Raw genomic sequence first — 18,404 nt, 5'->3', positions numbered from 1 at the left:
TGCACGCAGATTGGGTTGTATTGTATTACATTTTTAATTGTACTCAACTCAGTGTACTATGATTTCAAATTTCCATTTTGTAGCTTCTAACAAGAATGTTCGCCGATCGTGAACCAAGCGTCGAGAATCTTAAAAAGAGTGGTGAAGAACTTCTCGCTACAACTGAAGATGAAGACAAAAAGGCTGAAATTCAAGAAGACCTTGACAAAGTAACAGCGTTGTGGGATTCACTGAAAGATCGTGTCAATGATAGGCGAGAAAAACTTGATGATACCCTTGTTGCAGCAGAGAAATTTAATACAGATCTGGATGACGTTTTGAGCAAGCTTGATGACCTTGACAAGAAAGTGAATTCAGACGAGAATGTTCCATCAGCTGACAAAGCCAAGGTTGATGAACAGGTTCAAAAGATGAAGGGGTTGAATGATGAAGCAAAACAAATTGAAGAACCTATTCAAGCCGTGCTTGAAGATCTGCAACATTTGGAGCCTTTCTGCACACCAGAAGAACAAGCCGTGGTACAAGATAAATTTGCTAAGCTCAACCAAAAGTTCGACCGTTTGAACGACGACGTGCAAGACAAAGAACAGACATTAGAACAAGCACACGATTTATTGGAAGACTTCTACAATAAGGAAAAAGAATTGGATGATTGGATGGATACTGTTGAAAAGGATCTCGCTGAAAAACAACCTAATGGTGCCGAGGCAGAAAAGATTAAGAAAATCCAGAAGGATGTTGTAGCACATAAACCTGATGTTGAAAAATTGAAAGAGATTGCTAAAGAATTGAAGAAAGTAGTAAAGTCTGACGAATATCCAGAATTGAAAAAAGTTGTCGAAGCTGTAGAAGAGAAGTACAAGAAACTGAAAGCTGATGTCGATGAGAAAGCACGTGATATGTTCATGGCGAAGGAGAAAGTTGACGCGTTCGATAACAATCTTGATGATTTGAACAAATGGACTAATGACAAACTGAATGAACAACGCGTAATGGAACCTGTCTCTGTTGAACCAGAGAAAATCAAAGAACAAATGAACGAACACAAGACATTCACCGCTGAACTTAATGGTAAAGAACCAGAATTTAAAGAAGTGTATTCTTTAGGTGAAACAATCTTGATGGGATGCAATGAAGAGGAAGCGCCTGAAGTCAAAGATAAGATCAGCAACTTAAAGTTTAACAAACAAAAATTGGATAAGGCGACTGACCATAGAAACACTCAGTTAGTAGAGGGATTAATACTTGCTCTACAGTTCTCTGACGTACATAAAGATGTTGAAGGCAGACTTACCAACACTGAAAACCTGTTGAAACAAGTTGACGAAGAGAAAGGTCGAGGTGTAGAACTTCAAAAGGAGAAACTTCAAAACATTGAAGATAACATCAAACAATTACAACCGCAGATGGCTACGTTAGAGAAAACTGGCACTGATTTAATCGGTATCTGTGGTACTGGACAAGGTCCAGATAGTGTGCAAAAGAAAATGGACGATTGCAAGGAAAGATGGGAAGCTTTGAAAGTAGCTAGTGAAGATAAAGGCATCACTGTAGGTGCTGCAGCTGAACAAGTGGAAGCTGTGTGGGGCGATGTTGAAAGCCTTATAGAAAAGAGTCAAGCTATAAAGGAAGAGTTTAAGCAGCAAAAACCTGTACCAGTAACAGAAGAACCAATTGCCGAAGAATTCAAGACGCTTGAAGAACAAGAGAACAAACTTAAAGATCTTGAGGAGCCGATAAATGCTGTCAACAAATCGATCGACAATCTTTTAGAAGAAGATCCGAAATCACCAACATCCACTGCATTAAAGGATAAACAACGTAAGCTTAACAACTTATCCAAGTTCAATGTTGGTGCTTCCACCGATCGTCGTAAGGCTTTAGAAAGCAGTGATGATGCTGCGAAGAAATTCTGGCCAGGAGTTGAAAAACTGAAAGACACTTTAATTGATGTTCAAGCTAAAATGGACGACCAGGGAGAACCAGGTATCGAGCCTGAAGCCATTGCTGAAATGATCAAAGAACATGACGACTTACATACCGAGTTGGAAAGCAATGAAGATGTGATCGCTACTTTGGCTGAATGCACGCCTGTTCTTGTGTCTCAAGCAGCACAAGAAGACAAGATTAAGGTACACAAGGAGCTGTCTGAAGTTACTGACCAATGGGATAATTTGGAGAATGCATGGAAGAAGAGAAGAGATGATCTGCAACAAGTTAAAGATCTCGCAGAAGAATTCACTAAAGACAAAGATCACGTTGAAGAATGGTTAACAGAAGCTGAAGAAACGTTGAAGCCTTACGCTGAGGTACCGGCTGACGTCGGAGAATTAAGAGACAACTTACGGAAGTTAAGAACTTATCATCGCGATTTGTCGAAACGACAGCACGAGATCACAAAATTAAACCAGAAAGGTGAAACTTTGGCTGAGAAAGTCAACGAAGACGATTCACAGAATGTTCGTGACAAGGTAGATGAAATTGAGAAACGTTGGGAAGATTTACTCGATAAGTCATATGATGAACAACAGAAACTTGAAGACGCTTTAATCGAGCGTGGTCAATTCGGTGTTGCTATTGACGAACTGTTAGTCTGGGTTGATGAGACAAAAACAAACCTGACCTCAGAAGAAGAAGTACCAAAAGACAAGAAGTTGATTGAAGTCGAATTGTCGAAACTGAAGATAATTGCAAACGATGTCAAGTCGCATAAACCCAGTGTGACCAGTTGTCAAGAAGCCGCACAAAAGTTGGTAGACGAAGACAAGGCTCAACCTGAACTAAAATCCAAACTTGAAGACCTGACTAAAGGTTGGGATGAAATCCAAGAATTGTTAAAAGAAAAAGAAGATGGCCTTCAAAATGCTTTTGATGAATCGAGAAAGTTCCAAGGACAAGTTCGTGAGTTAAACATCTGGTTAAGTGAAGCCAAAACCTTCTTGAAATCAAAAGCTCCGATCGGCGCGAAATCCGAAACCGTGGAAAAACAACTGGATAAACATAGGGAGTTTGTAAAAGTTATTGAGGTACGAGAAGAGGTGTACATATATATCATCGAGACATTTGAAATCCTTATTAAATCTAGCGACATCAGTGGCGCACGAGTTCTGGAGAAAGCCCAAGAGGAGATTAAAACATCATGGTCTGTTGTCTCAAAATTGTCTCAAGAGAAGTCGGACAAACTTGAAGACGCACTTGAAAATTCTCGTCTTTTGGAAAGTTTGATTTCAGAACTGGAGGTATGGGTTGTGAGGGTGGAAGGAAATATAACCTTGTTTTCTGATGTCAGCACCATCTATGAAACCATCGTTGTGGAAATGAAAGATTTTGACGAGATTTACCAGGAAGTTTCTGACAAACGAGAAGATTTCCGTACCGTCAGAAAAACAGCTGATAAGGTGATTGAGAATTGTACAGCAGAAGAAGCGAAGGAGGTCAACCACGAGATCGATGACCTCACTGAGAAATGGAAGGGGGTCAACGGTAAACTCAAGACGCGCAAGAAGATTTTGGACGATAACTACAACGAATCTAAAATATTCTTTGAAGGTCACGAACAATTAATGACGTTCCTTGATGACGTTGAGAATAAGATCAATAGCGATTTATCAGTCGGAAAAGATGCTCCATCCGTAAAAGCTCAGATGAGAAAACACAAGGAATATCAAAACGAGCTTGGAAAGAAACAATCCAAATTTAACGCAACTGTTAAAGCCGGCAAAACTCTTGTTGATAAGAGTCAACCGCATGAAGTGACCATCATTGAAGAAAAAATCACTGTTTTATCTTCTCGCTGGGACGTTGTGTGTCATGTTTCTGTCGATAGGCAACATCAACTTGAAGAAGCATTGCTCTTCCATGGAATGTTTCACGACGCTGTGCAAGCCCTTGTGGATTGGATCGACACAGTCGAGCCAAGTTTGCTTAGCGAGACAGCTGTTATGGGAGACGTTAACACCGTAAAGTTGTTAATCGATAACCACAAAGCTTTCCAACGTGATCTTGCAAAACGAGAGAAGAACTATGAGTCTATTGTAAAGACTGGAGAAGCGATGTTGGAAGAAGGAAAAGTCGATGATGTTGAAGCTTTAAAGGAGGAACTAGACAATCTAAAGAACCGATGGGAAAATGTAGGACAAGCTTCTGTAACTAAACAGGAGCGCTTGCAAAACGCTTTCACTCTTGCGAAGGAATTCCAAACTGGTGCAAAATCATGCTTAGATAACATAAATTCTTTGGAAGATGAACTAAAGGGACAAGGTCCTATTGCAGAAGATGCTCCTGGCATTAAGAAGCAGCAAGAAGAATTTATTGTTTTTATGGAAACATTGGAAGAAGAAGAAGTGCGTGTTAATACTTTGTTAAAGAAAGGAGAAGTTATTCTCAGGTTCTGTCACCCGTCAGCATTAACCACAATTCGACATCACATAGCAGTTGTTAAAAAGCGATGGAATGACATATCTGGTTGGGCGAAACAACGCAAAACTAGACTCGATGAAGCTCTTGAGCAACTACTGGAAGAGGAGAAGTTGTCGGCGTTGCTTTTAGAATGGCTTACTGAACAGGAGGATATTTTAGATCAGCGGGAAAAAATTCCACTTCCTGATGATTATAATGTACTCACAGAACTGCTTGAAGAACATAAGTTAACTCAAGATGGTGCTGAGCAGAAACAACCAGACTACAACAAGATCACTAAAAACGCCAGAAGAAAACCGTTAACTGACCGTCAACGTCGAGCAATGTCAGCTGCTTCTCGTGGACGACAAGATCCAAATGCTTCAAAGAGAGATTTTTTCAACCCAATGGTTTCACAGCTGTCGAAAGGTTGGCAACGCTATTGGTTAGTGCTTATGGACCGCAACAGACGTCTTCAAGAAAAACTAGACCAAATCCGCATTCGCAAAGCCGCTGCGGAGTTTAGCTGGGATGAATGGAAAGACCGCTTTAATGGCTGGTTGCGTGAATCTAAATCAAGAGTTCTTGACATGTGGCGAAAGAATGACAACGATAAGGATAACAAACTTACTCGCGATCAGTTTGTGCATGCAATAGACGATACTTCTTTCCCTGCGGAACGATGGGAGATTGAACTTGTGTTCGATCAACACAAACGTCATATTCTTATTACGTATCAAGACTTCATGGATGCTCTGAAAGGACGAAAACGCAAGCCTGATAAACCGCTGACCGAAGCTGAACAAATTCACGACATCATTGGCGCAGAAGTCTCCAAATGTTGTTGCGCGGAGATGTACAAGATGGAAAAGGTTGGAGAAGGAAAATACAAGTTTGGAGACATGCAAAAATTACGTTTGGTACGTATATTGCGAAGTGTGGTGATGGTTCGTGTTGGCGGTGGATGGGAAACCCTAGCTGAATTCTTAGATAAAAATGATCCCTGCAGAGGTATGTTTTCTTATTCTTTTTTGCTTTCTAAGGTAAGCATTAAAAAACTTAATTGTATTTTCATATGTTATCCCTCTTTTGTTTTTGTAGCTGAAGGACGAACAAACTACGAGCTTCGAGAGAAATTTATCATGCCTGAGCACGCCAGTCAGGGTATGCAAGCCTTCAAATCAAATTTCGGAAAGAAAGAACCTTCCATGACACGAGATCGTCCTTCCGTATCAAGAGAGGGCTCAAGCTCAGGTATTCCTAGAAGAATTACCCGAGAGAAATCTGGTGGTGATATAAAAGGTGGTCGTCTTTCTGTACCAGGCATGACGAGAAAGAAATCTGATTTAGATAGGGAAGGCAGGAATATACCAACTTACAAATCTAAGGATTACTCTGGTGTGAGAGGTAGTGGATATGGCGCGTCTCCAAAGAAAAAGAGTCCAAGTGCAGATTCGCCTATGACTAGAACACCTTCACAACCTAAAATAAGTCGTGAACGATCTGGTGACGTCTACTCTAGGTTGTATGGAACACCCAAAACAACAGCTGGAAAAACTACAGCCACGCCTCGAACCTCTACCAGTACCGCATCAAAAAGCGCTACCCCAAGAACTTCTAGTGCAAAAACGCCTACAAAATCCGCCGTCCCAAGAAGAACGTCATCTTCTAGTACTGACAAAGAAACCAAGAAAAGCACTTCCACCAAGGAACCAGCTGTACCACGTGTCTCCGTGACAGGAACAGATGGTTCTTCTAGTCCACCAAAAGGTGCAACCACCAAACCCCGTACAGGAGGTGTTTTCGAACGGTTAACCACTCAAGGTACAGCCACCAAGAAAGGAGTAGCAAAGAAAGGAACTGACGCTTCTACAAAAACAGACGGAGCAACGAAGAGAAGGACGTCGACCAAAAAATAGATTCGCGAGTTACGTGAACGCGCGAGTTACGTAAACGCGCTACAAAACTAAACGAGTCTTTCTGAAGAAAAAGAAGGACGAAAATAAACATTAAAAGACAACAAAAAATAACAATATTATAAACGAAATTTACATTCATTTGTAACTTCTTAGGATATTTTTAAAACTTAGTCTTTGAAACAGATTTCAATTTAGTTTTTTTTAAAACAAACAAAAGTGCAGCCAATCCTTGGTCGCCATGAATGAAAAAATTCTGTTAGTTCATACTTACGTTGTGTTTCAAATTTAGTTGTTTACAATTTCGTAAAATTATTTTTTTGACAATTTATTAACTTTTGTACTTTTTTTTGTATATAGTCAGCACTTTTATGGATGCCTACATTGTAAATGATGCACCTCATCTACGCTTGTCTATCTGTAACTTTAATAACTTATTTTTCGATAGACTTCACAACGATACGCACGTGGAATTTCTTTATGTTTTTTTGTACGGACAAACCCTATTAAAATAACAAACTTTAGAGTGACTTCAATTCGGCCTGTGTTGAAGTCATTCTTCAGGAAAGTAACATTTTAGGAGATTTATCATGGCCTGTATAAGTCTTTTGAAATGTTACTTGAAAGCGAGGCTTTTTATATATTACATCTTGGCCTGTTTAGCCTCGTTTTAATATAGGGTTCTTAGAAATTAGGATAGGAAAAAAAAAATCTGTTTTTTTGTAATATTTGTGTTTGTGTTGTGTAAATATTTGTAAACATTTAGGGAAATAAGAATTGAAAATATAATTTAACAAATAAAATTTTGTCTCATTTATCTCTGTTGTTTCAAAGAAGGAGTAAGTGGTTAATCAACGAACAAATTCCTTCCAGAAAGGTTCTTTTGGTGCTTTGGTAGCTTAGACGTCGTGGTGGAGAAGAACAACACCATTACACATGCGGTTTATAACTAGCGATGACTCGAAAGTGTAAGCTGATGCTGCTGAGAAGCAAGAAGTCCGGTGAATGGGTTTGAGGGCTTATGATACGAGGAAAAATATGCCTACTGCACACCCGTATCAAAAAAGCGAAAAGAGGCCCTGGTGACGAGGTTGCTCTTATTATTTTCACATTTTTCAGTGATCCAACTGGTGTTTTCTTTTCTTTTCCAAATTATTGTAGTGTTTCCACAATAACTTAGCAGATTAAAATAATAGATTTTTAATTCGAATGGGAATAGAATGTCTATTGCTTGCACAACTCATCTTGGCCTGAAAACTAAATAATTTGACATTTCCGGTTACTTTGCGAAATGGAGATACGACAGTTATTGACTTAAACTTTTCAACCGGCAGGCTGCAGAGGTGCCACTTGCAGGGATAGAGACCAGACAATAAGCATGGCGCGCTCATTGCAGTGTTTCTTCTTTAATTTTTCACTTTAGTATATAGCATTTGGCTTATCCTCAAAAGCAGCGTCTTAACTACTTTACCAAAATTAATTACGAAACAACATACAAAAGCTTTTCGAACTGCTACGTTCGTCATCATTTTTTCCAACCTTTCCACACATAATTAAAAATTAACTACTATAGATACGTATTTGCTAGAAATAAATAGGTCATTTTTTAAATTAACATCGCTGTTTTATTTCCTATATCCAAAATATTATCTTTTTCAAGATCTTCACCTCAAACTTGGACTTAAAAATTCGCGTTTAAGACTACAACATTTTTGGAAGTTTTTTTTTAGTTAGCTGAATTGGCCACAAGAGTTTCATTTTAACAATGTTTCAGGACAAGTAAACATCGTCAACAATGCACTGTGACTGCCCTTTGAATGCGTTCCACGGCAAGTGGACAGGTCACACAAAAATTAGAACCGTATGTAGGAATTAGGATGTAACCAAATAACCTAAGTCCTAATCCACTGTGCACATGGAGAAGTGATCGTGTCGTGTCTAGGGTGGTATTCAACCTTTGTCCCCTACGCCTGTAATATTACGGACACGTCCCGTCAGAATATCATTGGCGTAGAAGATTCTCATAAAGAGATCCTAGTAATCAACTGCAGACGATATGAGTCGAAATTTATCTGTAATTATTGCGCGATGATCCAACTGAGTATAGCGCAAGTGTTTTTTTCTGACGTATTTGGCTACCAGCTCATTCAGATTCGCTTCTCGTCAGTATCATGCTTCCCGGACAAGAAGTTGAAGTACCGTGTAATTTCAGAAAAACTAGATTTATCAACAGTACACCCTTGAGCTTACATTCTTATGTGGTATGGGAAATAGGTAGGTATACTCTTGGTGACGTTTATACACAAGGGATTCATTTGGTGTCCTCGTTCGTTTAATTTCATGTCACATTGACGTCGTAGCTATTTTAATCACCACAATGATGACTTAAATAATTCAGGATTGTACAGGGAGGTTGGTAATGTGCTACTGTGGAGTATTCGCTGTAAACTGTTGCGGTAATTTAACCTCGATTTACGCAAAAATTTCTTCCGCAAAACACGGTAATTTAGTCATTTCTCTTTTACAAGGGTCGCTTATGTTGAAGTTCACGTGAAACAGCGATCATATCGGGCCGCGCTTTCAGACTATTACCGGTTCTTATGACTGCTGATCCATAGTAACATCACCCCCAAAACTATATATTGTTTTGTTTTTCATCGTTTTTTGTTTGCTTAGAATATGCCCTGTCTCTGTTAAAAACCATCTCGCCAGATTTATTTTACTTTGCTGGTCGACCAGGAAATTGGCTCTGGAACTACATGAGAATTCTTTTAGTGTCCTACGCAAATAAATAATCGATTGGATTAATTTGACAGCAACAAAAAGGTTTATATGCTCAAAATATTGTATGGGAACGCGAAAGTTTATTCCTGCGAAATAAATAAAAATCTCGAATTCGCAAAGTTTATAATTTCGAAAAATTGTCAAAAGATTTAACTGCGAAGGTTTACCCAAACATGATTTTGGTGCCTTGAAGTATAGAGCTAAGGTGGTTAGTCTTACTTTCACACATACAGAGCGACACCCGAGACCTAAAATAATAATAGTAAGGGTAATTAGCATCTTCCTGTCAAGAAATCGTTTTAAAAATGTGCTTTTTATTAAGAGCACTTTATAAATATTTTTGAAGAGGTCACAGGGTGACTATTCTCGTTTTTACGCGGAAAAGAAGTAATTACAAAAATAAATTCTTCCAAAAAAAACACAACTTTGTTAAACGAAATTTTCTTTTTTAAAAAACTCGAAAATTAACAAAATATAAAACTGTATGGCCTTCTCTTTAAATAAAACTTTAGCCGATACAGTGGTACGGCCACATGAAATCTCCGAAACGCCAAACTTTAAACTTCCATTCCATTCCAGACATTTCCATTTCAGACATTTCAGACTAGCATTAAACTTGATAAAACATATTTATATTGCACCATACAAAGGAATGGTTATCCCACCACGATCTCTCCTCCCTCTTCCACCACCTCTCCGTCCTCTGCCACCAAATCCACCACCTTCAGGACATTCACGAGAAAAATGACCTTCTTTGCCACATTTAAAACAACCTCTTCCATCACCACCACGCCCACCACCTAAAAGAAAAACACGGCAGTTAATATCAACCAATTAACCAACCCTTCGCAACTATAAAACAAGACATACCGCATGCGTTTCTCTCTTCTGCCATTCTATCTCGATTTTTCTGCCAACGTTCAGCCATCTCAACTAATTCATCAGGTATGTCCTGCCCTGCTTCCTCCATGATTGGAATTAGCTTGCCCACGTGCATCCAGTCTTCACGCGTGACAAACGTCAGTGCGCAGCCTGATCGGCCCGCACGGCCAGTTCGACCGATTCGATGAACATAATCTTCGATGTGGCGAGGAAAATCATAATTTAATACATGTCTATAAAAATAAATGTAGAATTTCAGGCAAATGAAATCAGAGATATACCATATAAAGCCAGAAACGCACTAAGTTAGTTCCGACACATAATATAAAGCCAGAATAAAGCCAGGTACATATTACATAAAGTCAGGAACATGCCAAATACATTGAAAGAAATTTAAGCAATAATAGTACATTACAGAACAAAATTAAAATTTGTACATTGTTTGAACAGGTCGTACTACTTACGTCAAATCCTTTATATCCAGACCTCTTGAGGCGACATCAGTTGCAATCAACACACGCGCTCTACCTGTCTTCATATCCTCCAACGCTTGTTCACGATCTGATTGGTCTCTATCGCCATGGATACATTGTATACCTATATCGAGATCTTCACGCATGGCAAAGTTTGATGAAATATCATCAGCTGTGATTTTACGGCCAACGAAAATAAGAAGTTTGTCATCTTTGTCCATTGATGTTATAAACTGTAGTACCTACCACATCGAATAATGTTTTGAAAAGAAATGGAAAATTACATCCTAAATTACGTCTTCCCTATTTTAGCCGTTTCCCATGTGCTTCCAAAGTGTTCGACACCCTTAGTATGATTGTTTCCTTACACAGGGATCATTCTAAATTTTAAATTAGCTCCAAAAAAAGTGTAACACAAGAAAAATAAAATGGAAAATTTCATACTCGTTCTTGTTTATCTTCAGTGTTGATAAATTCGATCAGTTGCGTGACTGAATGACATGCTTGCAAATCTAATGAACCAACATTTACACGTATTGGATTTCGCAGGTATTTATCCGCCATTCTTTGAACATCAGATGGCCAAGTGGCACTGCAAATAAAAAAAATACACCATTAACATTTCGTTCCCAGGATCATGAATAGAAAGGTGGTAAGCGAGTTGTATACCTTGTCATGACAGTCTGACGGTCTGGTCGAATGTCAAGTAATATCTTTTTTATTTCAGGCTCGAACCCCATGTCCAACATACGGTCTGCCTCGTCGAGAACCTGGTAGAGTAATTAAGTGACAAAATTATCAAAAAGAATTTACAAAAAAGAAAACAAGCGAAATCATCATCACAATCAACAATAAAAACAACAATAACAATAAATTGCTACAATTACCAAATATGTGACACTTTTTACAGAAAAAAAATTGTTCATAAGTAAATCATTCAGTCTACCAGGAGTACCTTAACAAAAAAAAATATCGGCACTGTGAGGGAGATAATTCTTGTAAGCAATTTAACAGTTCGACGATAACTAGCGACTTACCGATGACAATCTCAACTCCTTTTTTAATCTGACTGATCTGAGAGTTACGATCACCACCACCATATATACAAACACTACAAAAAGATGTATTAACATGTTTTAAACATAATCTTAATAAAGAAAGACGAAACGCTTTAGAACAAACCTTTTAATTCCACGATAATGAAACTTTTTCACCTCCATTTCGATTTGTTGTGCCAACTCTCGCGTGGGTGATAAAACCAAGCAGGATGGCCCACCTCGAGCATTTCTTTCCCTATATAAAGCAAAAATAGGTCTTATACAATTCTTGTTTTCACCTATATTACCGTGCCATCACAATAATACATTTTACTCACACTGGTTGTTGGTCAATATGTATGAATGCTGGTAGAAGAAAGGCGAGTGTCTTTCCAGTTCCAGTCTAAACAGATGTTTGTTGAAAAGTTTCCGAACGTTGTTTGCCCAATAAAATAAAGAAAACAAAAAAGAGTAACTAAACTTGGAATAATTTCAATTACCTGTGCGATTCCAATACAGTCTGAACCTGAGAGAAGGACAGGCCAAGCTTGACACTACAATGAAATTTTGTTAACATAACATTGTCATCAGGAGAGGGTGTAACATAAAAGCAAGCAAACATTATTCCATCTACCTGAATTGGCGACGGTTCGGTAAATTTATTAGCTCTAATGGTCTCTAATATTTCCGCTAAAAAGTTACAAAAAATTTACAAGCATACACATCAACATACCTGGTATTGTGGAAAATAAGAAAAAGTTAAAAGAAAAAAATTATATAGCAGAAACATTAGAAGCAGTTACAACTTACGAAAAGGATCAAATGCATCTTCAAACGACAACACAGGATTAGGTATCTTTTGATTCTGTTCTTTACTAAGATCTTGCACCGTTATACTGTTCTTATTTTTCCTAAACATAATTGTATGCATTGAGAAAAAATAAAAATATAAACTGACAAATAAAAAAATTACATTTTGGCTCATCTTCAAGCTATTTTTAGAAAGACTTCCTTCTCTTGATTTTGTCGAAATTTAAGAACATGCTGATAATAGAAAAAGATCTTTCCTTTAACAAAGTCAAACTAAAATGCTACCACACCTATTTTTCTATTTACTCTTTGAATAAATAAATGAATGGTTTGTAGCACACAAACTATTCTACCTTCACCTTATCTCTGCTACTTCTAATGGATCCATATTAGCAATTTTTTTCTTCTCTGTATAAAAGTTTTTCTTGACATCTGGGCAATCAGCCCATTTCATTTTTTCAAAAGTTTCTGCCTTCTTTTTTAACATAGCCCAGTCAATCTTCGGCGTTGACAAAGACTTTTGTTCAAAATTTCTATTTTCTCTGTCTGCCCAAGATTGTATATCACCGGCTGATATAGTACAGTCTTCAATTAGTTGTTTCGCTTTAGTTTTTTGCTCTGTAGTGCCAGTAATCTCAACAGGTGTGACAGATAATGAAGCTTCATCTTGTAAGACCTATTACAATAAATAAATTTATACGTAGGTATGAGAGCTTGAAGATCATACTGCCAAGTTTAAACTAATGAGATAACTCTCTCACTTGCTTTTTGCATAGATTTTACTCACAGGCAAGGCGTACAGTAAAAAAAGGTGAATTTTATCAGGTATAAACCACATTAGAAAAATCCCAGTGAAGGCTCATCTCACTTATTAAAATATAATTTTTGAACAAACTACAAAATGTATATACTCGAACTCTAGCGCCACTTGTTGCTTGAATCTCTTTTATTTTACAACCACCTCTACCTACAAAAAAATAATAATTTAACGCATATTCATTATCAATTTTAACTACAATTTTTTTAAAATGCCTGGTATATTTACTTTAGGATTTTTTCATGGCCTAATGACTATGATTTATATAATAGCATAAAATCAGAACATTGTATCACCTATCATTTTCCCAACATTATCGTTTAAGACTTCAATTCGTAATACATCATTTCTTCTGCTATTTGAGGAGTTAAAACCTTGCTTAGTTTCTGTCTGACGATCAAATCCGTTTTCTCTTCTGCTTCTCAGTGAACTATTGAAGCTTTGACTTTCAGGACTGTAAGTGCTATTTGAGTTATTTGCTCTCCAATCTAAATTTGCTCCTCTCCCTCTGTGAAGATAAAAGGGTATAAATATTTTTATCAGCCTGACTTATGACTTGATTAAAACATTATTTCAAAATGCTATATTGTTAAAAATATTATATGTGATTGGCTAACTGTAAGGCATATGTAACTATACACACACACAGTCAATAAGGCAACATAGTTATTTTTTTACATTTCCGTTAATAAAGTTATATATATACAGGCCCGGTCACTGATCAAAAATATCTACAAAAATGCTTGATCGACCCCTTAAAATTAGAATTTTTTTACAACTGATTTGCGTTGGCATTGTTTCGGCAATATTTTTTTGTAGTGAAATTGTTCAGCACGAGATCACAAAATTAAACCAGAAAGGTGAAACTTTGGCTGAGAAAGTCAACGAAGACGATTCACAGAATGTTCGTGACAAGGTAGATGAAATTGAGAAACGTTGGGAAGATTTACTCGATAAGTCATATGATGAACAACAGAAACTTGAAGACGCTTTAATCGAGCGTGGTCAATTCGGTGTTGCTATTGACGAACTGTTAGTCTGGGTTGATGAGACAAAAACAAACCTGACCTCAGAAGAAGAATTACCAAAAGACAAGAAGTTGATTGAAGTCGAACTGTCGAAACTGAAGATAATTGCAAACGATGTCAAGTCGCATAAACCCAGTGTGACCAGTTGTCAAGAAGCCGCACAAAAGTTGGTAGACGAAGACAAGGCTCAACCTGAACTAAAATCCAAACTTGAAGACCTGACTAAAGGTTGGGATGAAATCCAAGAATTGTTAAAAGAAAAAGAAGATGGCCTTCAAAATGCTTTTGATGAATCGAGAAAGTTCCAAGGACAAGTTCGTGAGTTAAACATCTGGTTAAGTGAAGCTAAAACCTTCTTGAAATCAAAAGCTCCGATCGGCGCGAAATCCGAAACCGTGGAAAAACAACTGGATAAACATAGGGAGTTTGTAAAAGTTATTGAGGTACGAGAAGAGGTGTACATATATATCATCGAGACATTTGAAATCCTTATTAAATCTAGCGACATCAGTGGCGCACGAGTTCTGGAGAAAGCCCAAGAGGAGATTAAAACATCATGGTCTGTTGTCTCAAAATTGTCTCAAGAGAAGTCGGACAAACTTGAAGACGCACTTGAAAATTCTCGTCTTTTGGAAAGTTTGATTTCAGAACTGGAGGTATGGGTTGTGAGGGTGGAAGGAAATATAACCTTGTTTTCTGATGTCAGCACCATCTATGAAACCATCGTTGTGGAAATGAAAGATTTTGACGAGATTTACCAGGAAGTTTCAGACAAACGAGAAGATTTCCGTACCGTCAGAAAAACAGCTGATAAGGTGATTGAGAATTGTACAGCAGAAGAAGCGAAGGAGGTCAACCACGAGATCGATGACCTCACTGAGAAATGGAAGGGGGTCAACGGTAAACTCAAGACGCGCAAGAAGATTTTGGACGATAACTACAACGAATCTAAAATATTCTTTGAAGGTCACGAACAATTAATGACGTTCCTTGATGACGTTGAGAATAAGATCAATAGCGATTTATCAGTCGGAAAAGATGCTCCATCCGTAAAAGCTCAGATGAGAAAACACAAGGAATATCAAAACGAGCTTGGAAAGAAACAATCCAAATTTAACGCAACTGTTAAAGCCGGCAAAACTCTTGTTGATAAGAGTCAACCGCATGAAGTGACCATCATTGAAGAAAAAATCACTGTTTTATCTTCTCGCTGGGACGTTGTGTGTCATGTTTCTGTCGATAGGCAACATCAACTTGAAGAAGCATTGCTCTTCCATGGAATGTTTCACGACGCTGTGCAAGCCCTTGTGGATTGGATCGACACAGTCGAGCCAAGTTTGCTTAGCGAGACAGCTGTTATGGGAGATGTTAACACCGTAAAGTTGTTAATCGATTACCACAAAGCTTTCCAACGTGATCTTGCAAAACGAGAGAAGAACTATGAGTCTATTGTAAAGACTGGAGAAGCGATGTTGGAGGAAGGAAAAGTCGATGATGTTGAAGCTTTAAAGGAGGAACTAGACAATCTAAAGAACCGATGGGAAAATGTAGGACAAGCTTCTGTAACTAAACAGGAGCGCTTGCAAAACGCTTTCACTCTTGCGAAGGAATTCCAAACTGGTGCAAAATCATGCTTAGATAACATAAATTCTTTGGAAGATGAACTAAAGGGACAAGGTCCTATTGCAGAAGATGCTCCTGGCATTAAGAAGCAGCAAGAAGAATTTATTGTTTTTATGGAAACATTGGAAGAAGAAGAAGTGCGTGTTAATACTTTGTTAAAGAAAGGAGAAGTTATTCTCAGGTTCTGTCACCCGTCAGCATTAACCACAATTCGACATCACATAGCAGTTGTTAAAAAGCGATGGAATGACATATCTGGTTGGGCGAAACAACGCAAAACTAGACTCGATGAAGCTCTTGAGCAACTACTGGAAGAGGAGAAGTTGTCGGCGTTGCTTTTAGAATGGCTTACTGAACAGGAGGATATTTTAGATCAGCGGGAAAAAATTCCACTTCCTGATGATTATAATGTACTCACAGAACTGCTTGAAGAACATAAGTTAACTCAAGATGGTGCTGAGCAGAAACAACCAGACTACAACAAGATCACTAAAAACGCCAGAAGAAAACCGTTAACTGACCGTCAACGTCGAGCAATGTCAGCTGCTTCTCGTGGACGACAAGATCCAAATGCTTCAAAGAGAGATTTTTTCAACCCAATGGTTTCACAGCTGTCGAAAGGTTGGCAACGCTATTGGTTAGTGCTTATGGACCGCAACAGACGTCTTCAAGAAAAACTAGACCAAATCCGCATTCGCAAAGCCGCTGCGGAGTTTAGCTGGGATGAATGGAAAGACCGCTTTAATGGCTGGTTGCGTGAATCTAAATCAAGAGTTCTTGACATGTGGCGAAAGAATGACAACGATAAGGATAACAAACTTACTCGCGATCAGTTTGTGCATGCAATAGACGATACTTCTTTCACTGCGGAACGATGGGAGATTGAACTTGTGTTCGATCAACACAAACGTCATATTCTCATTACGTATCAAGACTTCATGGATGCTCTGAAAGGACGAAAACGCAAGCCTGATAAACCGCTGACTGAAGCTGAACAAATTCACGACATCATTGGCGCAGAAGTCTCCAAATGTTGTTGCGCGGAGATGTACAAGATGGAAAAGGTTGGAGAAGGAAAATACAAGTTTGGAGACATGCAGAAATTACGTTTGGTACGTATATTGCGAAGTGTGGTGATGGTTCGTGTTGGCGGTGGATGGGAAACCCTAGCTGAATTCTTAGATAAAAATGATCCCTGCAGAGGTATGTTTTCTTATTCTTTTTTGCTTTCTAAGGTAAGCATTAAAAAACTTAATTGTATTTTCATATGTTATCCCTCTTTTGTTTTTGTAGCTGAAGGACGAACAAACTACGAGCTTCGAGAGAAATTTATCATGCCTGAGCACGCCAGTCAGGGTATGCAAGCCTTCAAATCAAATTTCGGAAAGAAAGAACCTTCCATGACACGAGATCGTCCTTCCGTATCAAGAGAGGGCTCAAGCTCAGGTATTCCTAGAAGAATTACCCGAGAGAAATCTGGTGGTGATATAAAAGGTGGTCGTCTTTCTGTACCAGGCATGACGAGAAAGAAATCTGATTTAGATAGGGAAGGCAGGAATATACCAACTTACAAATCTAAGGATTACTCTGGTGTGAGAGGTAGTGGATATGGCACGTCTCCAAAGAAAAAGAGTCCAAGTGCAGATTCGCCTATGACTAGAACACCTTCACAACCTAAAATCAGTCGTGAACGATCTGGTGACGTCTACTCTAGGTTGTATGGAACACCCAAAACAACAGCAGGAAAAACTACAGCCACGCCTCGAACCTCTACCAGTACCGCATCAAAAAGCGCTACCCCAAGAACTTCTAGTGCAAAAACGCCTACAAAATCCGCTGTCCCAAGAAGAACGTCATCTTCTAGTACTGACAAAGAAACCAAGAAAAGCACTTCCACCAAGGAACCAGCTGTACCACGTGTCTCCGTGACAGGAACAGATGGTTCTTCTAGTCCACCAAAAGGTGCAACCACCAAACCCCGTACAGGAGGTGTTTTCGAACGGTTAACCACTCAAGGTACAGCCACCAAGAAAGGAGTAGCGAAGAAAGGAACTGACGCTTCCACAAAAACAGACGGAGCAACGAAGAGAAGGACGTCGACCAAAAAATAGATTCGCGAGTTACGTGAACGCGCGAGTTACGTAAACGCGCTACAAAACTAAACGAGTCTTTCTGAAGAAAAAGAAGGACGAAAATAAACATTAAAAGACAACAAAAAATAACAATATTATAAACGAAATTTACATTCATTTGTAACTTCTTAGGATATTTTTAAAACTTAGTCTTTGAAACAGATTTCAATTTAGTTTTTTTTAAAACAAACAAAAGTGCAGCCAATCCTTGGTCGCCATGAATGAAAAAATTCTGTTAGTTCATACTTACGTTGTGTTTCAAATTTAGTTGTTTACAATTTCGTAAAATTATTTTTTTGACAATTTATTAACTTTTGTACTTTTTTTTGTATATAGTCAGCACTTTTATGGATGCCTACATTGTAAATGATGCACCTTATCTACGCTTGTCTATCTGTAACTTTAATAACTTATTTTTCGATAGACTTCACAACGATACGCACGTGGAATTTCTTTATGTTTTTTTGTACGGACAAACCCTATTAAAATAACAAACTTTAGAGT

At 38.2% G+C, this 18,404-nt stretch overlaps 3 protein-coding genes across 3 annotated transcripts in view; 2 read left to right on the top strand and 1 right to left on the bottom strand.

Moving 5' to 3' along the window:
• Nucleotides 1–7,117, top strand: part of LOC130653947 (uncharacterized) — an 89,608-nt gene extending 82,491 nt beyond the window's left edge. Inside the window, exons 74-75 of the mRNA XM_057456443.1 lie at nucleotides 84–5,409; nucleotides 5,500–7,117. Of these exons, the coding sequence (XP_057312426.1) occupies nucleotides 84–5,409; nucleotides 5,500–6,317 (6,144 nt within the window). The 3' untranslated portion in view covers nucleotides 6,318–7,117. The remainder of the gene's footprint in view (nucleotides 1–83; nucleotides 5,410–5,499) is intronic.
• A 2,406-nt stretch (nucleotides 7,118–9,523) lies between these two features.
• LOC130653847 (probable ATP-dependent RNA helicase DDX43) lies at nucleotides 9,524–13,744 on the bottom strand. The gene is made up of 16 exons (XM_057456349.1): nucleotides 13,735–13,744; nucleotides 13,414–13,665; nucleotides 13,212–13,267; nucleotides 12,660–12,976; nucleotides 12,301–12,401; nucleotides 12,125–12,180; nucleotides 11,991–12,044; nucleotides 11,829–11,893; nucleotides 11,636–11,746; nucleotides 11,491–11,564; nucleotides 11,341–11,408; nucleotides 11,123–11,223; nucleotides 10,898–11,045; nucleotides 10,445–10,695; nucleotides 9,969–10,213; nucleotides 9,524–9,898 (listed from the first exon to the last, which is right to left on the bottom strand). Exons 1-16 carry the CDS (start codon nucleotides 13,742–13,744, stop codon nucleotides 9,729–9,731), a joined length of 2,079 nt encoding a protein of 692 aa, XP_057312332.1. The 3' UTR covers nucleotides 9,524–9,728.
• Nucleotides 13,745–13,856: 112 nt separating this feature from the next.
• On the top strand, nucleotides 13,857–17,879 carry LOC130653846 (microtubule-actin cross-linking factor 1, isoforms 6/7-like). The gene is made up of 2 exons (XM_057456348.1): nucleotides 13,857–16,971; nucleotides 17,062–17,879. The coding sequence occupies exons 1-2, from the start codon at nucleotides 13,857–13,859 to the stop codon at nucleotides 17,877–17,879; spliced, it is 3,933 nt and encodes a 1,310-aa protein (XP_057312331.1).
• Nucleotides 17,880–18,404: the final 525 nt, after the last annotated feature.

This window comes from Hydractinia symbiolongicarpus, chromosome 8 (genome assembly GCF_029227915.1).
Source record: "Hydractinia symbiolongicarpus strain clone_291-10 chromosome 8, HSymV2.1, whole genome shotgun sequence".
NCBI lineage: Eukaryota > Metazoa > Cnidaria > Hydrozoa > Anthoathecata > Hydractiniidae > Hydractinia > Hydractinia symbiolongicarpus.
The sequence above is the reverse complement of the archived record's forward strand: the minus strand, read 5'-3'. Positions and strand labels throughout refer to the sequence as shown.